This window comes from Gambusia affinis, linkage group LG09, assembly GCF_019740435.1.
Source record: "Gambusia affinis linkage group LG09, SWU_Gaff_1.0, whole genome shotgun sequence".
Taxonomy (NCBI): Eukaryota; Metazoa; Chordata; class Actinopteri; order Cyprinodontiformes; family Poeciliidae; genus Gambusia; species Gambusia affinis.
This window is the reverse complement of record NC_057876.1, coordinates 26,739,660-26,762,804: the sequence shown is the minus strand read 5'-3', so window position 1 is coordinate 26,762,804 and position 23,145 is coordinate 26,739,660. Positions and strand designations below refer to the sequence as shown.

Genomic DNA, 23,145 nt, shown 5'->3' with positions numbered 1-23,145 from the left:
CCTTATTATCACAATTCTGCGGATGTAGCCTGCATATGGTCCAATTAGCCTTTCAGAGTGTTTAATAAGCACAATCAATGTGCAGGGAGAAGTCTAACTGTGCTGAAGGAACTGCAATTTACTCAGTGGGCTACCCTTCACATATGGAGCAAAACAGGAGGAGGGGGGAGACCTTTGTGGAAAACACAGTCATTCCTTTTTGTAGCATTTTTAATGGTCAATGCCTTCTGGTCAAAAGGTGTCTGCTGGATAAACAGATTCTGTAGGATTAGACCACTGTGGTGGTGATCCAAACAGCCAAACAAATGCAACCTTGTGGTGCCAGAACTACTATACATTTACTGCACAGAAAGAGGCACTTCAGTTAAGGGATTAGTGGGAATCAATTATTGAGGTGGACCACCATTTTCAGTCTCTGCTTCTTAAGATGTTTAACAATAACATCATAACAGAAGGGGGACTGATGGCACCTTGGGCAAAATACCAGCAGTAAAAACTCAAAAGGCATGGTTAAACTCATGGCGTCCAATTTCTTTGCCTTAGGCTTAAGTTTTTAGTCTTTAGTGGGTTAAATGACGACACTGTGGATAAATAACACAGACTTGGACATGCTAGAACTGAACTTAACAATGCACTGGTTTCATGTGGGCCAAGTGACCTTCTGTTCCTGACAAACTCAATTCTGCAGAACAGCACAGTCAAATGAACATCCCAGACAGTAACATGCATGTTTGAATCTGAGGCAATTTATCTAATCTTCACTGTTCTGTCTCATAGGAATGGCATCTTTGAATTTAGCTAAATAACAACATATAAAATAAACATGTAGCTTAAATTTTGACATGTGTAGACAAGATAAGTACTTTAAAGCACCTCAATCCCACTTTGAGAGATGGATGTAAAGGCAGCCCTGTCACATAAAAATGTTGCAAGAGGAACATACCATGCTGGCAAAAGGTTTAGGTGTCAGACAAGGACAGGTGTCAATGGAGCGGCAGGGCCATCAGGTGAAGAACAAACAGGACATGAACAGGTCTGCTGATGTTTCTGTCACATCACTGATCCTTTAAGGCAGTTGAGGTATTTTATAATTCAGATGTTACATCTTTTGAGATTTACCTGCATTGTATTTACACAATATGTAAGTAACTTCATTCTGAGGAAATTTCCAGAACTATGTGTCAGCACAAAGACGTTAAAGATTGTAATTGAAAGACCTCCACCTTCATAAAGCATCCAACAGCTCGTTGTCAGCCATCAGGGACTTGCCACAAAGTTACATAGAGTAAGGTCATGGAGATCGAGTTATGCATGGACGCATTCATTATACGTCGAGTCATTCCTAAGAACAAAAGAGCACAGTAAAACCTCACCAGTAAACTTTGATCAGTTACTTGTGACAAAACTTTTTTTTCAGCACAACAATATTCTATTCACAGAATAGGTCCTCATAAAGCTGGTATTATCATTTATTACGAAACTGTAATTTATTTATTTTAAACTAAAAGACAGCATCTTTGAAATTGATTATCCTTCACCCTGCTGCAGCATCAACCCTAAGAAACTTTAATTTTGTGTTCACTTGTCACTGTGTCAATTTTCTGTTTAAAAAAGAAGTGCAAAAACAATTCTACAAGTTGCAGAAATGTATTCTGCACCCAAAAATAGCCTCTATGCTGTACAAAAGTATCCAGAAGTGAGATTGGGGATTTGGTCTATTAAAGATCCAGAACCACAACAATGTAATGCAGGTAATGTATTTTAGTAGTTAAATATAGTTCCACCTATAATAAAAGGTTTGGTTGAGAGACTGGAGAAAATTTAACTATGTTCATTCAGATATGGTCACTTGGTGCATGAGTACAAATGGTTTCTCTCCACCTGCTGTGCACTATAAAACTAGACCATGGACACATTGATTTCCCATAACAGCACGGGTGAAAAACAGAAAATGTTTAAATGTAAACAAACCCATGAGCTTATCAATACACACACAAAGCCCTGAGGAGTGTGGAATCACTAAAACCAAACAAGAGTGAAGGAGATGGAAGAAAAAGCTCCACTGACAGGATCTCAAGCTGAAATCCACAGGGAAGCATCATATTGCAGCTATGACTATTTGATGGGTAAATGCAGAGCAGACGCATCAGATCAAATGGAAAAGTATATGAAGATTTTAAGAACCTTTATCACAGGAGAAATATCATTTTGAATCAGCACCAGCAACAATTTTAACCAAGACCGTTTATGTATTTTATCAGAAACTTATTTTTAATTCTCGTTAAACTATAGTGTTACAGATGTTGCACTAATCATTTCTTTTAATCTTTTTTATTTTGTTTTTCTGACATCAGCAGATATTTTTAAGTCTTTGCAGGACAGTTTTGTTTGAAACATAATGTTTACAGCTACAGTCCTAATAAATCTTGTCTTGCTCCTGAAAATATTTTTATGTCGAGTAGTTTGCTAAAATGCTAAGCTAAAGTTGGCACTTTTACTCTACATTTTGAAATGACTCACTGACAGTTTGGCACTTAAAGTATTTCAGTGCTCTTCTAATTCATGTGCCTACAAAACTGAAAAACAAAAACAAACAAAAAAAGAAAAACAAACAAAATGATTCTGGCTTCATAATGCTTTGCTTAGAATGAGGTCTCGTTCCCATGAATGGAAAAAAAAATCAGAATATGGTGGGCAGAGCAGGTCACTTGTCTCAGACAGTAAAGTCTAGCAACTGCCAATGCAATCTCTCCTTTCAAAACAATGCGCACAGCCTGTAAAAAGGTTTGACAAGACTTGCATAACGGATCTTGCCATTATTCTAATCTACAGACTGCATAACAAAAGGTATCAAACACAGATGTTAGTCAGAGAATCTGATTTTCCTCATTTTGAAACGCTCTGATTGGGACTCTGATTCTGGATCTGATCCTTGCATCTTTCAAGTCTGACTTATCAATTCTAGTTTTGCCTACTTCACCATTTCTTCTACGTAAATGATATCAACACATCCAAACAGTACATGTGTTTAAATCAACAGGTACTGCCTATAAAGGAAAATAAAGTTCTCCAAGTTATTTAACAACTGTTGTAGTTTTGATTCAAACAGAAAAAATTAAGGGATTGCAGAATTATTTAAATTCAAGCTTCAAAGCAGGCCTCTGACCTTTTTTCTGATTGTGTTAAAGAACAGGCTCTTTGATATTTTCACTTTCTTATGTTATTAATTTTCTTAATCTAAATGCAGTTGATAAAATATGTCTAATTTTATTTGTTGGTTGATTCTCAACGGAAAGTTGGCTGACAGTTTAGAAAAATAATTATTACCAGTTTTACTGCAGCATCACTGACATAGAATTTTTAACCAGAGGAGAAATAAAATCAGCAACATAATGAACTCATTAAATTAACATGAGCTTTAATCATCTCATAAATCTTCAGAAATTGCAGTTTTGTTCAAAAACCTTGTCCCTGTTTTATTTTATCAAACAGCGTGACAAATATGATGTTAATAATGTAGAAAGAGTCTTTATGCTTTCATTTCTGGTTGACATCAATGAGATTTAAATTCTGTTCTTAAAACTATTGCTTTCTAGTTTCTAACACAATGGCTATTAAAAGCCATTTATGGAAAAGATGTGCTGAACAAGTGCATCTCCTCATCTCTTTTAACATCAGTTCAGCCAATCAAATGTGAAATGGCTTGGTGAGTTTTAGGAACACCCCACAGTGAACTTTGATTCTGAGGGATCTGGTTGTGGCAGACAGGTAATTCCCCCAGGAACAGGAGCTTAATGCTATCCTCCCCCCAACCCTTTTGAAATTTCCTCAGCTGGAAAATGTGTCTGCTTTTGAGAAGACAAGAGATCCCCACTAGAAATAATGACCAAGACTTTCAATTTCAGGTCCTAGAATCTTACCTTTTGTCAGTCAAGTGGTGAAACATACTGCAATAATTTCAGGATTAACCAGATAGTTTCAAAACAAACAAACCGTGTCGTTGTTTGAGACAATGTCACCTTGAAGTAGATTATTATTCCTTGTTACAACAGAATTCCTCCCTTTTGTCCTTTTTTTAACTTGAATACTCAAATGATGAAATCAGCTGTAAAGTGCAAGTTTTTTTTCTGCACATAGCTCCAGAAATTTACATTTCTCTCACTTGTCAGTGTGGTCTGTCTCAACTGATCAGACTGTTTTGCAATATTTGACCTTTTTGTGAAGCTTCTGTAACACATAAAGTCCACACTGTATTTATTCAAACATTTCCAACCAATCACAGTCATGGATATACTAGATTAAAAACACCAGCATGGGTTTTGTATCATAATTTCAACAGCATTATTTTTGATATATTGGTTGTTTGTTTAAATTAATAAAATATTTGCTGCCACCAGGTATTAAGATACTTGCTTCAAATTAAATAAGTAACTAGACTTATAGTAAGTGTTCTGTAGTTGCCTATTAACCTCTAGAACAAAATAACTCTTCAATCAATGCACATTTGTAGAAAATTGAAGGTTGCCAAATTATTCTCACAATTAGAACAACAGGCTAAACAAATCTCATGTTGTATTTCAATGTATCTCTGTTCAGTGTAGAATAATCCAGATTACGGCGTATAACATTGAGGAGTGCCCACACTCCAACCATATCCATGTAAGCAGAAGAAAACTTATCCGAGTACATGTGCCACCTCGTGCCACAGATGTGCCCTGAGCAAAGAGCCGTACTGCCAAATATTCTGTGAAAATTGAATAATTTTAAAATACAAATTAGAAACACATAACTAAGTTGATGAATTTTATTCTCACCAACATAAAACTTATCAAAATGCATAAAAACTTTAACTAGCTGCTCTTTTTATTCAATTAGTTATTTGACATTCCCCCCTTCATGGTGTTGACAGGTAAGTATAGAATACATGGGAGTGAAGGATCATCTTGAGAAAAAGCCAGTGAAAGACAACTGACCTCTGAGTTCTGCACAGATCAGTGAACATGTGTGTTATGCACCCCCCACTGACACTGACACACACAACAGTTCAGCCGACTGCACACACACTCAAACATCAGCAGAACTCCATCACCTGCGTTACAAACTCACTAATGATGTTAACATTAATGAGAAAAGAGACGCTCTCATAAAGGTAACCAATGATTTTCGTCATTGAGATATGACTCTGATGCCACTGTAACAAGCTGTCAAGTCCGTGAATAAATCATAAATTCTCACAGATCTGACTTTTATTTTAATATGTGCATAAATGTGGAGCATTTTCTGATTTATGATTCACAGGGAAAAAGAAAACCAACTAAGGTTAACTCCCAACTCTCATGCAGGAAATATATATTCCCACATTACCTCAAATTCCATGAGAGCAAATTTATTTATCAAACATATGGGAGAAAAGTCAGAAAGACAGGATAAATACATAGACACCTCAATTAGAATATCACCAATTTACATTATTTCTGCCACTCAATTAAAAAAATTAAACTCAGTTTAGTAACATGCTGTGTGTACCATTTATAACAGTGGTCATTTTATTGATTATGTCTAAAAGCTAATAAAGACTTAAAGACTGCTGACTCAGTAGTTCATTGGCTGGCAGTCAATGACACCCACTATATTGAGGGCAACCCATTAAAAGGTCATTGCTAAAGAAGCTGGTTGTTCTCAAAGTGCTGTATCCAAGGATATTAATGGAAGGTTGAGTGAAAGGAAAACTGTAGTAAAAACAACTCACAAGTGGAAGAGACAACCCATTCAAGGGTTTGGGTTAATTTATGAGTTAAAGCTGGAGTTTCAAGTGTCATCCGAAGAAAGTTCCCACGATGCATTAAGGAGAAAAAGGACTTGACTGGTGTTCACTAGTCCAACCACTTTTCAATAGTTTCAAGCCAGTGTATCCAATCTCAATAGATGGAAACACTTGAAGTACATTATTTTATTTATATGGAGTCTACAAAGGAGTTTCACTTTTAGAACCTATTTGCTGAGATACAGCTGTACATAAATTACTGCTGGTGTTTTTATTTCTTATATGCTTTTCCTAAAATCAGCGGTCTGTAAGGCTATATCATTCTCTTCTTGAAAAAGTACAAGTAAGCACCCAATAAGCACCTTGGTTGCCTGTTATCCTGCTCTAGGAACTGGACAGATGGAGGCATAAAAAAGGTCTGAAAATAAGTGCAATGCCTGTAATCACATAACTAAAATTGTTGTCAAAACATTTAAGCACACAGCAGGAAAATCAACCACCAGCCAGATGTACAGAAAATCAATGCAAGTTGGAAAGCTTATCTGCATTCAATATGGACAAATTTAGGGTTCACTGTAATTATTCCTGAAGATCAATATTTTGCTTAATAACTAATTATTTCAAAGGGAAAATAGTTTAATCACAGGTTTTCAGTGCACACAAAGAAACCTCACAAACCAATTTATGGAAAGAAATACATGTTTAAAACATAGCAATTGGAAAGATAATGCTAAATTTAAAAAAGTTCCTTTTTGAATTTCATGTTTTAGTTTCTAGCTCCCTGACAACCCTAAAATTCAGTTAACATTCTCCAGCTGATTGCAAATCTGCACTCTGGTTTCCCTTCCATATCTAAATATTAATAGTCTCCATTACATGAAAATTACTTTCATCTCCGTCTCACATGGAGGGATTAGATTTTAATCAAGGCATTAAATATGACTTTCTATTCCTGCAGATGGGGAAAGATGGCAGGCAGTCAATTAGTATCACGCTCTGTTTGTGGTCTCACAGTGAAGCCTGATAAAGTCTTTGTTGTCACTGAGATGCAGTTAGAGCATAAACAAAACACAAATGAGGCAACATAATGATGGGATTCTGTCAACAATCAGTGTGCTGTTATAAATGTGAAAATATCTTCATTTTTAGGCTGAAACTGCTTATGCTATTCAACTCACATCTAATGATTTTGACTGCTGACATCATCAGCTCTGATCTCAATCACAGCTGGTGCTCTGCATCAATATTTGCAAAATTAGGCTAAATTGGAATAACTTTTCTCCACTTTTGAATCAATCATCATTAAAATAAAACTCTGTGAGACACTTTTGTCCACAAAGTAAATAATTCTAGTCTCTGAAAGTATGTTAGTGGGAACTCTGAGTAATATTTACAACACTTATCTGCTTACCTTCAATTATTCTGTTAATGTATCCATTTCATCTGATTCTGGGTGAAGTTCCAGGTCGAGAAGTTAAGTCCAATTCTTACTGACAACTAAAATAAAAAAAAATTCTCTGGCATCTTTAGGGCCTACCAGGTTTACTACCACCTGGACACGCCCAGCAGCACTCTAAGGCGTTCACATGTGCTCTCAATAAAGCCTGATTGCCTCCAACAGTTTTGTCTGATTAGAAGAGTATTTATTCCCCCACCAGTAGTGTGTGAAGTTATTGTTCTGAAGATGAAGCTGTGTCAGCTAAAAGGTTTGATTTTTGTGCTCATCATACATGCTGCCACAGCACAGCAGAGCTTCAGCAGCAAGTTTGGCTGCTACAAACCTCAGCCTAGAAAACCAAACTATGGAGCCAAGTAAGTTTTTCTTTTTATTTTCTCATCTCTCCATCGTTGTATGTTCTCTAAAGGTGCAGTTAAAGTGGATTAATTAGGGTATCTTGAAACTTTAGTGTAAGGGAATGAAGGCACTATGTATCATGTTCTAAGCTTGTCATGTTTTACTTTGGGTGCAATTTTTTATTTTTTTTTTAATTACTCTTGGCCATAATGTTTTAATGCTTTTTCTGTTACTTCACTGAGATGAAGGCAATGACTGTCAGAGGTGTTTCAGTGGATCGTTTGGTGAGGTTGACTTGTCTTCCATAGAACTGCATCTCGTCCTCATGAACTCCTGAACCTTGCTCACCTGCCAAAGTCCTGGGACTGGAGGAATGTGAACGGTATTAACTATGCCAGTACCACCCGTAATCAACACATCCCTCAGTTCTGTGGCTCCTGCTGGGCACATGGTAGCACCAGTGCTATGGCAGGTAAATGGTACCAGTTTCTGGCATTGACTGTCTTTTAGGTTTTTGATGGCATTGAAACTATGCCAATATAGCTAAATTAAACTTTCCAGGAACACAAAATGTCTGCCATTAAAGCTATTGTGGTTATGGCTGTGGCCTGAAGAAATTACTTTAATTTGAAATGCAATGATGGGGATGTGAGAGTTAAAGTATCTGGATGACTTGCCTTAGCGTTTCTATTTCACTTCCTGTAGATCGTATCAATATTAAGCGTGGAGGGGCATGGCCATCTGCTTTTCTGTCAGTCCAACATGTAATCGACTGTGCTGACTCTGGTACCTGCCATGGAGGAGATCATGCAGGTGTGTGGGAGTATGCCCACAACTATGGAATTCCTGATGAGACCTGTAATAATTACCAGGCTGTTGATCAAGGTAAGAACTAAAGCCTCACCAATTTTTAATTGAATAAGATGTGTCTTTGTAGCTTTAATATAATCTTTTCCTAGACTGCAAGCCATTCAATTCCTGTGGCACTTGTACAACCTTTGGGGAGTGCAATACTGTCCAGAACTACACATTATGGAAAGTGGGGGACTTTGGTGCTGTAAGTGGAAGGGAAGAGATGATGGCAGAAATCTATGCTGGAGGACCAATCAGGTATAAAATGAAGACTCTTACATTTTTAGAATGCTTAAGTTGAACTTGTGCATATGTCTTTCTCCAGCTGTGGAATCATGACCACACAGAAATTTGACGAATATACTGGCGGCTTGTACTCGGAGTATGTCAAGTTTCCTGTCCTTAACCACATTGTGTCAGTATCAGGCTGGGGTGTGGAAAATGGCACTGAATACTGGATTGTTCGCAACTCTTGGGGAGAACCTTGGGTGTGTCAAGCTACTGGTTTGTTTGCTAGATTTAAACTAAAGTTTGGTTGAACATTGTTGCAAGTAAACAACTTTTCTCTTTCAGGGTGAGAAAGGTTGGTTCAGGATTGTGACCAGTGCCTACAAAGATGGAAGTGGAAACTTGTATAACCTTGCTTTGGAAGAAGACTGTATAGTTGGAGATATGATCATCCCCTTATCTTACCAATAAAAGTTGTGAATATTGTAAATGATGGCCTGAATTTCTCGGCTAACGTTTTTAATTTCTACTGGGTTGCCAAACTACAGTCCTTGGCACCTCCTGCTCTGCAAATTTAGATGCACACCAGAGGCAAATGACTGAAAACACAATTTTTTTTTTTTTTTTTTTTTTTTTTTTTTTTTTTCCTTCCTAGTTAATCTGAGTGTCTCAATTGCAGCTAGTTGGTGAGACAACAGACATGCTCACCGTGGGGTAATTTGTAGTGGCAAGTTGAGCAAAAATGCAGACTGTTTGGAGGAAACTACAAGCTTGACTGTAAAGTCTTACTAGAATCCCTACAAGAAACTTGGATTTTATTTTGAGACAAATGTCTTGGAGTTCAAAATGGACAACAGTCAGAAATGACTTGCTGAAAACCATAAATGCTTTGTTTAAATCAATTTAAAACTTTGCTTGGAAAGATCTGCAAATATGTTTAGGCCATGAAGCTTTGCACAGGAAGAAGGGAGGGGAGGGGGGGGTTGACCAAACCTTGGTTTAAAATATTTGTAGTTTCATTCCTACATGGTAACTTCATGAATAGGACTCAAACATTCATGAGCACAATGCTGTTTGCAATAGAAACATTCATTGAAAGTGGATATGTTAAGGTATTCAGAAATGCAATTGAATCGTCCTGGGTTACAATACATATTAACAGGTAATAGACTTGTCAAAGCAAATATTTTTATGAAATCAACAACTTTACAGTGGCACTTTGAACAAAAAATATTGTTTTCATTATAAAACTACATGTAGCTGGTAAAAGCCCTGTACTTGTACAGGGCTTTAGCTAGTCCAGAAGAATTCTAAATTGCTTCAGTCACTCATCTTTTCAAGCACACATTCACATACTGGTAAGTTACCGCTGCCCTGGAGCAGACTGACCAGTGGTGCAGCAGCATGCTTGGGCAATCTGACCACCACCATCAGGCTAGGTAGGTAAAGTGTTTTGCCAGAAGACATGACGGAGGCAGATGGCACAAGGTTTCAAACCAGCAACTTTGATTACAGGACAAACTCCCACCACTGCTGACCTATAAAATCAAAGCTATGATGGCTGTTCAGCTTTTTAAGCACACTCTTGTTTGGAATAAATCTGAAGCCAGGTAATCCATAGGGGTCTCCTGACCTTGGGGAATGGTGTCCAACACCTGGACACCACCCTGCTATGGTACACTGGAAACAACTGTCCTGATGTAAAGCAGCTGTCTGTAGAACTTGACAGAGTTGAAACCACTCTTAGCTGTGTTGGAACAGGAACACATCTAAAAGTTGAACGTCGGCCCCTAAGGGGTGGAGACATGTATGCCTACGTCACTCTACCTTACAACTTGGATTTTTAGTCAATAGCCAATGCACTCTGAAGGGCAGACAGTTTTATATGCTAAAAGTTGTGAAATTGGCTTCTGATCTCAAGGGAACTTCATATACACTTGAGTTTTAAGTCAAGAGTATACGAAGTGTTTATATAAAGCTATACCTTCAGAAATATTTAGCTGCCTGGAAACTGAAGTGTTGCTTTTAACCCTAGTTTACATCTGAACTGGTGCAATGTCAAGTGAAATGTCATTGCATAGCAACCTTCCCTTTTCAGACAATTATAATTTATCAATGGAAATATTACATTAGCATGATGTGATCTAGGTAAATTCAGGCAGGTTAGGCACATAATTTCATAAAAACACTCTTTGTGGTGTTGAGTGTCAGTTATGAATTACATGGAGCAATCCTCTCCTTCAGGTCCCAACATCAGTAAATCAAGCGGGTCTTTAATAAAATGACTGTTTATGCAACTTCCTAGTCTTGATTACATAGACTCAACTCGCATTTTGAGTGAATGTTTTATTGGTTTTAATTCTAACAGGCCTCTGGAGAAAGTCTGTTAAATCACCAGCTATCTATAATAGCAAACACAACAGCATCATCTGAATTTATGTGCAATTATTGAAGCCCATTTTCATGCTCTGGAAAATAAAAGGAAACAGAGTACTCAGATATTTAGTTCAGGGAATGTAACAACAATAAAAATGCAAAAACACAAGCTGCTGTGCTCTGCTGCTGATATGGAAATGCTTTCCATTAACTCCAGTTTCCATTCAGCTTCTCATGGGAGAACAAAAGGATAATCAAACCTTCTGTGGTGCTCTGCAAGCCTCGAACCTTTAGAGCTGTGCTGCTTCCAAGGTGAGACATGCTGTGAAAAGAATAAATAAAAATGAGCATAATTTTGTTGCCCAGAATTAAGTGATCAAGCCCCCACCCTCCAGCAATCTTTCACATAAAATCAAATTTGCAGTTTGATTAAATTTCCTGCTTGCTCTCTCATTTGCATAATCACAAGCAGAGCTCTAATGGTCGGGAATGAAAACACATGCTAATCTATGCGTCGAAAGCAAAAAGTTATTTTCCAGGATACCGGAAAAGGTCTGAAGAATGCAGGTTGCAAAAGTCCTTTTAACGTAAGTGATTCAGCATTCATCTTCATCACTGCAATCAATATGACAAAATTGATTTTTCAGCAATTTTTGCAAACCTATTATATATCATTTTGGGTATTGATTGATTTTGTTCTGTAAACATGTAAATGAAGGAGGTGGAAGATGTATGAAAATGGTTTTTGTTTCTTGAGGCCTCAGATTATTGTCCTTAACAGATTTGAAGGGTATAGCCACAACCAAAGTATTCTTGAACAAGGCGTCTGATTTATCCACAGAATCTCTATTGAAGGCTACTACAGGAGTCTGTTTTTTTGGGAGGGGAGGTTTTGAGGGGAAGAGGTGTTGTAAAAACTGTGATTTACTTAGCAAAAAAATGCAGCATAATAAAGAGATTTCACACAACCTTTGAAACTGGAGGCACTATATCTTATCATGACTCAAAACATGCTCAAATGATGCATTCAAATTATTACTGCCTGGAGATCAAGGGAAATAATTATTTCTTGTTTAATGAGTTTCATAATATTTTAAATAATTTATCACATCAAAATTAACTGTGTTGTCTTTTTATCTCATATCTGACAAAATCAGCTTTCTTCACTAAAAAAGCTTTTTTGAGTGCAGGATTTTGGATTAATCAAATGTGAATGAGTAGCTCTATAAAATTCTGTAAATCAGAATTTAACAAAAATGTCTACTTTAACCAATTTGCATTAAAGAATGGGTTTCATATCTCATCATTGAAAATGCACAGTTTGCATTCCAGACAGCAGTCATTTTTTCCTGTTTTTCTGTGGAGCAAAAGAAGCCCCTGACCAGCAATCAGTCTGCAGGATTCCAGACTAAGTTTCCAACCACATCCATCCTGCTAGTTCCTCCTTCTGTCAAATATACCCTTGCAGCCTCGAGACAGCAACAGAATTAGCTCTAGTTAATCAAAGAGTATTAATTTCTCTTAGTCACAACAAAATAAAGGACTAATGTGGCCATGAATATTTCAGTTACACTGCAGCAACACGGGAATCTGCTCTCACAATCTTCCCTGGCTTTCAGAAAAAGAATTGGCGATTAAATGAATTATTAATGCTTCATAATAAAATTAATATTTTGCAGCTGGGGGATGGAGTGAAAATCCAATGAGGAGTCAATACTATTTCAAACTAACTTGCTGAACGAGTACAATAATGAGAAACTGCCTCCACGCCTCTGCAGCTTGGTGAACAGAGCTCCTCTTTTTGTTATCACTCTCTTGTGTAAGGTAGTGCATTCTTATTGTATCCATTAGAAATGGATGTGTTCCTTCTGAGTCAGTAATTTTTATTTTATTTTATTTTATTTTATTTTCCACAGTCTCCCCCTGGAAGTTTTAATTAGAACAGCAGTCATTCATGCTATCATTGTTTCAAGAGAGCCGCTTCAGCATTCTTTAGATGCCCACTTCATCACAGGATCAGAGGCCCACAGAGGGTGGACTGTTCAGGGTGGCTGCCTCATGTGTCCTCTGCATTTTACCTCCGCATTCAGAAACTGATTCTCTTCTGAAACGTGACTGTAAAGAATTTTTCTGGGACAAGTACAAAGATAAGGTTAGACTCAAATAACTTGTCAGATTCATAATACTCAAAACCCAACACAAAACTGGAGATGCATGGGCAATGTGATCCGTATGGAATGTTGTTGCTGAGACAGTTGGACTGGAAATATATATAGAGCCAGAAAGAAACTTAGTTAGTTTAGTGGTTTGATGGAAATGTTTCCATTTGGGGCCTGAGGGAATTCAAACTTTTGATGCCTCTTATTCAGCTTGTTTTTATAGAGCAGTCTTTGGCAGATGGTTTGATAGAAATAAGATGTTTGCCTGAAGACCAACAACACAAAAACAAAACAAACAAAAAAAAACAAAAAACACTGTGTTCAGTAACGTCTGATTTCTTTGGTTTTCCAGAGAAAGTTAAGTTATTATTAAAAGTGTATGTGTATCAAAGTGAAAATGGTGTGTTCTGTTGGGTCTGTTGGGTTTTGTTGAAGTGTTAGGATGTAAACTGTTTTCTCAAGAGTGCAAACATCCTGGCTTGCATGAAATAGACATAATAATGTCTATTTTGCTTCACGCTTCTGTCTGACTGATGGCACAAACTGTGTTGGAAACATTAAGGCTTTTGTGAAAATGTAAGGTGGAAAGTATATTTATCTGTCCAAATTTGTTTATTTGTTTATTGTGGATTAATTTCTAATTTCACAGTGAGGTTATAGTTGAAATGTCCAGGCAAAGGTTTAAAACATAAAGTTACATTTTCAAAATTAGCTCCCTTTTGGCAAAGGCATTGCTCTTGTTACACTTCAGAAATTTAAACCAAGAAAGTAATGTTTTTCCAGCTGAAACGAGAACAACACAGTGCCTTTTATCCAGCCCTCCTGAGTCTATAGGTAGAACCATATTTTACAGCTGCAGGGCTTTTTAGGAATGTGTTGAGCAGCTTTGTACATGTAAAGATGGAAATTTCTTCATTGCAAACAAAGCAGAGTCAGACTGAGTGGAGAGCCTATGTGAATGAAAGTTTTTAAGTCTTGTTGCAGATCTTCAACTAAATGTATGCTTTGATTTTGGATTGGGATTTCTTAAACATGGAAACATTTTAGTCAAGCACATTCTGGCATAGGTCTGCCTGTATGTGTAGGTTTCAGTGAACCTCCTCCCTGATCTCAAGTCTTTTTCATCTTCAAATAAGTTTCTGTAGTGTTTCTGCAGGATTGCTCTGTATTTAACTTCAACTAACTCCAGCATTATGTCTGGCCTGGTCCCCTGAAGATGTGTTCAGGGGGATAGGTCAATATTTGTTTTCTGCCACACTCTGCACATAGATTACAAAGCTAAGTTTTGGTCTCATTTGACCAAAACATGGCTGGTGGCTTGTACATGTCAAGACTTCCAAAGCATTTCTAATGACAACTCCTTTCTTGTAGCCATTTTTCCATGAAGATCTCTAGAGTTCAAGATGGTAAACAGTATTTAGCCACAAGCCATGTTTACCATGTTCACTATTTACCGTAAATATTCAGATTCCCATTTGATTAGAGACTGAAATCCAGTAGCATTGGAGAAATGTGTGCCACTTCATTTTGTGTTTTCACTTTTCAATGTAAAAGTGACCAGAGCTGCCACAGTGGGACCATGTTGCTAACATGTGGCCATCGTGGGACAAAATCAGTGACTTTTATCTTCCACTCAGTGGCCTTTATAGTTGCTTCCTCTAGTTTTCTTGGAAATGTCATCCTCTCAACAGAGTTTGACATGAACACAGTAGTTAGTCAGGGGTCTTTTGGTTCATATGAACTGACCCGCAGCTGCATGATGCTGCCCCCTGTAGAACAATTCCTCTTCATGTAATGACTGAAACCTTAATGTTATTTTATTTCTATATGTGTACAATGACATCAAGCAGTTATCAAAGACTCAATTGCATGTATTAATTAATTTAAAGATTTTGTGAGTCCCAAAGCTATTTGTCAAGTTGTGAAAATTAGAAACTGCATATATTTGGCATGAAGGAATTTTGAGGTATAATGATTTGATCCAAGTGTTACTTTTTGTTCTAAAAAAATGGCTTCTATGAGAAAATAGTGTATTCACTCTTGGCACACAATGAATTAAGATGTGTCTTGATAATATTTACTTACAATAACTAATATTGATTAAGAGATTGTGTGAAACTTTATAATTTTATTGCAAAAGGGGAACCTTTTGGTCTCATTTTGAAACTCTGTGATTAACTACATAATGATTTTCAAAGAAAACTCATTTTCTACACATTTTTTAAATCATTAAACATTAAACCCATTTTCCCTCTAAAAGTAACCTGGACGTCAGAGAGCTGATTGATGTCGCAGTAGAGGCTGCCCGCAGGAAAACAAATCTGTCTAAATGTGGCTTTGAAGAAAAGGAGCAGCTTTCCCCCCTCTGATCAGAAACTTGGGTTTGGTGGAAAAGCGCCCCGCCCTCCTGGTCCATATAACCAGAAAGCCAGTTTGCAGGACGCTCAAACAAAACAGGAACATTGGAGATCACTTCTCTGTGTATGAAGTATTCCTGGAGGTGAACTCTGGCTACTCTGACCCAACGGATTACACTGGCTGTTTCATCTTTTGACGGCAAGCAAGCAACCACAAGTGACCATGGATTTTCTCAATCACAACTATTTGAATGCGCGCAACCCCTATGATTATACTTTCAATTTCTGGAACGACTATCTTGGACTCACGACATTGGTTACGAAGAATAATAAGCTCAACATGCCCCAGAATCCGAACTCTATCACCGAGTCCCTGAAAGCGACGCTGGGTTTGGACGATTCCCCGACGTGCCCGTGCGTAATCGCGGGCGGCACCGGAGAGAGCGGGCACCTGGACTGCTGCTGCCCGTCCGGGAGCCCCCCGCCACCCTCCATTCTAGACCTGAAGGAGCGCTTCTCCATCCTCAGCCCGTTCCAAAGCCAGCTGCCCGAGCGGGAAATGGGCTTCGGTGGAAGCTTTGCGGGGTTCGATCTCTTTGGTGTGGAGCGGAAGATGCGCAAACCCACAACCAGGGGCAAACAGGAGCCCAAAATCTGCGTGTTCTGCCGGAATAACGGAGCGCCGGAGGAGGTGTTCGGCTCTCACGTCCTGAAAACTCCGGACGGCCGAGTTGTGTGTCCGATTCTGAGGGCTTACACCTGCCCGCTCTGCAGCGCCAACGGGGATAATGCCCACACGATAAAATACTGTCCACTGTCAAAAGACCAGCCATCCCAGCGCCCATTAAAGGGGGGGAGGGCTGTGGGCGGTAAGAGGATGAAAATATTTTAAATAGACGAATCTATAAAGTAAATTGAATTGCACTGAACAATTTCCAGATGACTGTTTTGATTTCGGTTTTAGCCTTTATTCCTGTCTCATAAGCATACTGTCTCTTTTCTTTGTTCCATCTATGAGATTGCTTCTATTTTTATAGTTCTTTTATCCACACAGAATCATTTTCTGATTTATTCATCAGAATTACTCTTTTCTGTAGTTTATAGTCATTTGAGTGTGTGCATACAAAACACATATGTATCAGTAATCCAACATTTTTATAAGTATTTTGGTCACATAAGAAAATACACTGACATTTGGTAAGGGAGATGAATGTCATAACCAATTTCTACCAAGTATTTTTGTATGGTGAGCTAAAAGCTCGCTGCAATCTTCTTTCATGTCTTAGAGAAACCAAAGTTATGTTTGCCATTAAAAAAGCCGAGGAATGTGTTGGTAATGTGTATGTGTGGGTCTGAGTGAAGGAGGAAGTCTTTGAACCCCTCTGCCTGCCTGAAAAAAAAAAAAACAAGAAAAAAAAAAAACAAAAAAAAACAACTCCACCACATGTTTTCCAACTTGCTCTAAAAGTTGATGCTCATTCTGGGAGGAAGGAACTAAAAACAGACAATGTCGCTTCTGTTTTAGCTCCATGTTCTCTGGGGAACAAACAACTGATAAGAAACCTATTATATCTCATACCTGAGCAGATTTGAAACTATTACACATTTTTATGTTTACATTCCCAAATAAAAGTGACACACTGGATTTTATTTTATTTTATTGTAAGTCCTATGTTGTAATTTTACTTTTTTAAATTTTTGTTTCCCTTGACAATTTGTTCAGCTGAGCGTCTCATGGCCAGGTCCACTCTGCTATATAAAACAGTGTAAGTCCTTATTACCCGAAAAACATAGCAAATGAATGTCAGTAAACAATAATCCATTTCTTTTTTCTTTTCTGAAGAATCCCAAAAAAGATGCAAAAATGTCCTGAATGTACGATTCAACGTGTCACTTGTGGGACTGCACATTTCAGAAAGTTTTGTTTACCAAAGGAAAACAACTGCATTAATGAGAGAAAGACAAAAGGTTTGCTGTACAGTCAATACAAATGATGTTTATTCAGTATTTTAACATGACAAGTGACTTCAGAGGGCGCTACCTCAACGGGATTTTGTACTTACATGTAAAAGAAAAAAAAAACAATAGCAGTTTATTGATATAGTGCTGCCATTTATATTAAGGGTTTTTGATAGTATTTTTGATCTTTGTATAACATAATTGTATTTTCATTTTGTTGCATTTAACACAATGGAAGTGAGTTTCCAAAAAGCTATGATAAGCATTGCTTCACCAAAAGGTGATTGTATGTAAATAATGAATATGCCCATACTTTTGAAAGATTCGCTGTCCAATGATACATTGAGAGGGTGCAAAAGAGTAAAAAAATGATGACAATTGCCACTTTTAACAGAGGTTTTTGATTAAATGATTAAGAGAAAAAAGAAACACTGTTGAACTTTGTTATTTATATTTTACCATATTTTACTGTATGCTGCTGTGCAGAATAACCTGAATTCACTAGAGAAATAAAAACATATCAAATATTTGAGCTACATGGCTGTGTTCTGTGGTTTACTTAATAACTGAGAAGTATACAAACATAGTTTCTGATATGATATGCCTCGTAAGTAATGTAAATATTACATTAATGTTCTACATGTTCTACACTCATAACAGTAATACTCTAACCTATGATCCAACTCAAGCTGATCTGCTGCCCTGACATCTCAAAGATGTTCCCTGAGAGGACAAACACAGTGCCACAGTTGTTCGCTGTTGTTTCGGGAGGTCGGCCCACGCAGGAATGTCTTGGCTTATGTCTCTGGTTCAGAAAGATCATGTTTGCGCTGAAGTGGATTGAATAGCTGGCTCTCCTGGCCTTCCCCGCCTGCCATCTGTGGAATGGCTGCTGCAGACACATTACAGAGCTCAAAAGCAGGCAGGAAGCTTTGCTGACGCTTCTTGTTTTCTGTGAAAAACTCAGAGCTGTACTAAAGGAGTGCAGCTGTGAGTGCTTGTGACTTACAGCCGCAGCTTGAATCACTACAAATGTTCCATAAATTAGGTAAATAATGAATGAAGAAATGCTATGATTAGTTTATGAATAGTCTTACTGTCTCCAGTTTCTCCAACTCAATCCTTATAATTGCTTCTGATTCTAGTTTGCATATATTAGAGCCCCCCACCCATTTTCTTCTGCCTTCATGCATCTCTCCAGCTGAGGCCAAGGCATTAAAAATGAATGACTACTAAGTGCAACAGGGATTTGTCTCTGTGAGAACAGTGGAGAAAAACCCTTGCAGGCTAACATTTCAGGCAAACACAGTCAGCAAACAGGTCGTATTCCCACTACGCCTCCACTTCCATTAGTCGCTCTGCAGATAGGTCTGTATAATCCAGTTAGCTGCACTATTTATGAGATATGTATCTTTCATGATCCTATAATATGTCTTTGCCAGCTGGTTGTTATGATGCATACAATGTGTGTTCTAAACCAATCCTTCTCCATAGTTTGACAGGCAAAGCAATAAAGATGTAAAACAACAAAAAATTTGATTTCGACTATAACTGTGTGTTTAATTACAAAATGAGTAAGCTGGAGGTTTCATTAAAGGACAGAATGATCAGTCAGGTGTTGACCCACAGTCTCTGTCACTAAGACCGAGGCAACTGGATTCCCTCTGGCACTTAATCAAGATTTAGCTAATGCTCAGCTGCAGTATTTAGTCATTTCTGCCCATTTGATTTATTGGACTCATTAAGTCAGTGTGTTTATCATTGTTTTGGCTACATGCAATGTTTCTTGAATAAAGTGAAATACTGCAGGGTAGAAATGTAAACCTTCTCTATTGAAAACATGACAGCCATTTTTTGACAAGCTCATTGTTATAATACCTTACAAGGGATGTGATAACAAAAAGAAAATACCTAATGGTGTGCAGAAATAATCCATTGACTGCACATTGAATTAAATTATTGTTATAACAAAGACCCTGTGTGCTTGACTGAGTTTAAAATTTAAACATTTGATATTTGCAGAAGGCTGTTTTTTCACCAACTAGTGATAGAATGAGTGTCTGCAGACTACAGTGAAAAATAGCAGAGGGCTTTTGGTCCTGTTTTTCTGCCAATAGAGGTTGAGTTTTGAACTGATGATGATCTAAGAGCTGAGAAATACAGGAAGATGCTTCTCATCAGGCAATAAAAAAAAATCAATATTTCAATTTTTAAAAATGTTTTTGGCTTCCATTTTTTATTAATTTGGCTAAAACTTTTGCATTGTGCTGTTGTAAACAGTTACATTGTCTTTGCTTTATTTCAGTCTAAATACATTTTTAACTAAATTTCTCTGACCTTTTTCATAAAATAATTGTTATCAAATCTCATAGTCTGCATTCACTTTGTGTTTCTACTTTGGGTAGAAGCATTTAACCTTATTGTATCTGAGTCTCTATGCAGGACAAAGCAAAACCTGAAATGAATCACTTCAATCCCACAGTGGTTTGATTAACATTATTCTCTTTTGTTGACCCACGTCACAACAGGTTGAAAGGCTTATAATAAGCAGCAAAGCTGCAGGATTCATTCATAGGTATCATACTTTCTCTGAATGCACATCCAAAAAGGATGTTCCTGTCGCCTAGCAACTCCCTGCCATAAAATTGAACAGCAGCTGAGCACAAAAGTCACTTCATATTGAGAGGTAAATGGGGTATCATCTTTAGCCGTTAACCAAGAGATTTGGTGGTCATTTGGTGCAGATTTTAAATTGGGAAAAATAAGAAAAAATAATTTTGCATTGACATCTTGACAAAGCTATGTCCCTTGTGGTGGAGAAGGGGATTACATTAAACAAACATAATACCTGTGCTGTTATTCCATATTTCTTTTACTGATTGTTATCCATATCCGCAGTCACTGGTGTGGAAGGATTCATTATGATGACTGCAGTGGTGATGAACTCTCTGTTCACGGTGCTGCACTGACCGTCTCTTGGACTCTGCAATAACAACTGTGTCCCTCTGAGGGCAGATTACTGCTTTGATGCTGTAATTGAAATTTCACAAAGGATTTATGTGAAATCAAAACCCCAAACTATTTAAGTGAGCTGGACAGGTTATTAAGTTCCCTGCACAGCATGATCATCTCATTTCTTGGTGGCTGTTTCACTTGTGCAGATGTACTGTCAGTTGAAATAAACCTCAGACCAGTGTGAGGTTTGCACAGCAGAAGAACATTAAATGATTTTAACATTAGGTCAGAGAGCACAGCAGGTATTTTCCAGTTTGTGTTTCCTTCAAAATGCTTCAGCTCTTAATATTTAACCATCTGCCTTCAGTCAACCACGCTGTAGAATCATTTCACTTATTCAGCCTTAGGAAAGATAAGACAAAGACAGAAACAAGACAGCAGAGAATATTTTTGTGTTTTTATGGTTTTTCATATTGTTCCAATACAAACAAAACTGTTAGCAGCTGCTTTCTCTGGTTTTTTACCTTGAAACAGATTTTTATAATAATGTTTTTTTTTTAACTTTCTCATAAAAGCTGTCATCCTTAGCAGTAATATTACATAACCTTGTTTAATATTTATGCAGTGAGAATTGTAATAGAGCAATTAATGTGTATTAAAGCTGACAACAGAATAAAATACTGCACTAAAAAAGTAAAGAAAAAGACTCAAAAAACTATAATTCATGATTCCACCATTCACACATTGTTTTTTTCACATAGATCAGGTGAGCAGTTTCAGGTTTAAAAACCAGACATCACAGGTCTGAAGCGATATTATATAAACACATTAATAACCCTTGATGTTTTTTACATTTTTTAAGTAACAACTAAAAATCACAAGAACGTCCCTCTGTTGTATTGGGATTTATTAGCACAAGCAGTGCACAGTCATGAAATGGGGGAAGGGACGGATGATGGGTTTTATTCTAATTAGATACCTGAGAAGTAAAACAGAAACACATTTTGCTACAGTTACAACTGCAAGTCTTTTGAGAGGGATTGAGGTTTTTGCCATTCTTATGTGTAAATTAGGTTTTACTCATTAACATTGGATGACCATCTGTAAGCATCAGTTTTGTCAAAACTTCTCCATGACAAGTTCTTGCTCTGCTGGATCTTTAGGTACAGCATGGAATTTTTTTTTAAGTCATTAACAAGTAAAAGTGTAATAGTAATAAAATGTACTGCCTCAAGCGCTAGTTTTATGTGAGAAATATTCAATGTTTGAAAACATAAAAAAATAGCTCATGAAAGAGCTGATTTATGAGACGTGCAAATTTAGCAACATAAAAGAAAGAAAACTGTATATTTCTAACAGTAGATAAAGAGAAACTGAAATTTTAAAAGAATGTATTGTTTGAAGTTAATGTGACTCTGAGAATTCACATTACTAATTTAAATAGCAACAAAATGTATTTACTGATCAAACAGCTTTATCAGATGGTCCAGTTACATCACATACTCTCAATTCATCGAACCACGTTATCACAGCGTTGAAGGCAGGTGATAAGTTACAGCAAATTCACTTGTTGGCCCCAACATTTCCCAGAATACACTCACTATAAGGACCTTCCTGTCGCCTAGCAACTCCTGGAGATAAAATTGGACGGCAGCCAAGCATGAAAGTCATTCTTTCTGAGCAAGGAAAAAAAAAAAGGATACCATCTTTAGCTTTTATTATGGCCCAGGGGGTAATTTGGTGCCACATATCAGTCCCAAATTTTAAAAAAAGAGGCGAGGGGCACATTTTATTTAGAGACACATAGAGATGGATGCCTTCTGCTTTGAAACCTGACCTGTGCAAACGGTACGTTAAATCTCGGTTCAGTCATTTATCTCAGGCGTGCACAATACAGCAACAATATTACAGCACATTTATTAGTTCTAAAAATAGTGTTGAACCATGATGATTTTCTATGTATAATGTTTTCTCCAAATAATTGGAAACAATAAATTTGTTGTTTTATTTGCATTGTTGTTCCCCTCAAACTATCTAAACATGTTTAACTCCAGAACAAAATCTCCTTGAATAAAAATGCAAGCATGAATTTAAAGTCAAACTTAAGAAGGCTGTTGACATGTCTGCAATAATAAATTTGATCTTTAATGGAGACATAATACATCTTTTTTAACCTAATATAGATTTATCTACATCAAATGTACAACAAATGCCATCTTGAGGAACTTTAAAAAATGTAGTTTATGTAAATAAATACTTAGTAAATTTCAGAATAGAGTAACAGAGTCTTTTGAGAGTCTGGAAATTATTATTCAAAGAAGGATTCTTCATAAAATCAAAAACATTGCTGAGCATCCTCATGTTGAGACTGTTAAGAACACACTATAATAGTCACTATCTCCAGAGGCTTCATCAGAACCACTGTCATGCAAACTCAAACTGGAGATTCTTTCTGCCCAAAGCCAAGAGTACAATGACTCTTTCAAAAAACTTGGATAATATGAGTCACAACAACATTTAATTTTATCACAGCAAAATTAAATGGTGTGACTTGCTGTGACTGCATTTATTTGGGATTAATACAATAGTTTTGAATTGAATTGAGAAGCATTCAGCAATAAACTCATCTGTCTGTGTGGTTACTTCTCCCTGCAGTTTAGTTCTGTTTAGGTCTAAGGTCTTTGCAGCAGGCCTACGTAA

At 37.1% G+C, this 23,145-nt stretch overlaps 2 protein-coding genes across 2 annotated transcripts; both read left to right on the top strand.

Annotated features, from left to right (window-relative positions):
• The first annotated feature begins 7,323 nt into the window (after nucleotides 1-7,323).
• Nucleotides 7,324-9,129, top strand: LOC122836712 (cathepsin Z-like). The gene is made up of 6 exons (XM_044126488.1): nucleotides 7,324-7,576; nucleotides 7,868-8,031; nucleotides 8,265-8,444; nucleotides 8,519-8,669; nucleotides 8,737-8,899; nucleotides 8,985-9,129. The coding sequence occupies exons 1-6, from the start codon at nucleotides 7,449-7,451 to the stop codon at nucleotides 9,108-9,110; spliced, it is 912 nt and encodes a 303-aa protein (XP_043982423.1). The 5' UTR covers nucleotides 7,324-7,448; the 3' UTR covers nucleotides 9,111-9,129.
• A 6,480-nt stretch (nucleotides 9,130-15,609) lies between these two features.
• On the top strand, nucleotides 15,610-18,026 carry nanos1 (nanos homolog 1). Its single transcript, XM_044126487.1, has one exon. The coding sequence runs from the start codon at nucleotides 15,755-15,757 to the stop codon at nucleotides 16,421-16,423; it is 669 nt and encodes a 222-aa protein (XP_043982422.1). The 5' UTR covers nucleotides 15,610-15,754; the 3' UTR covers nucleotides 16,424-18,026.
• The last annotated feature ends 5,119 nt before the right edge of the window (nucleotides 18,027-23,145 follow it).

Coding starts and splice junctions, on each gene's coding strand:
- LOC122836712 (XM_044126488.1), top strand. CDS start 7,449: ATGAAGCTGTGTCAGCTAAAAGGTTTGATTTTTGTGCTCATCATACAT. Junction 8,032..8,264: donor TAGCACCAGTGCTATGGCAG/GTAAATGGTACC, acceptor CACTTCCTGTAG/ATCGTATCAATATTAAGCGT. Junction 8,670..8,736: donor TATGCTGGAGGACCAATCAG/GTATAAAATGAA, acceptor GTCTTTCTCCAG/CTGTGGAATCATGACCACAC.
- nanos1 (XM_044126487.1), top strand. CDS start 15,755: ATGGATTTTCTCAATCACAACTATTTGAATGCGCGCAACCCCTATGAT.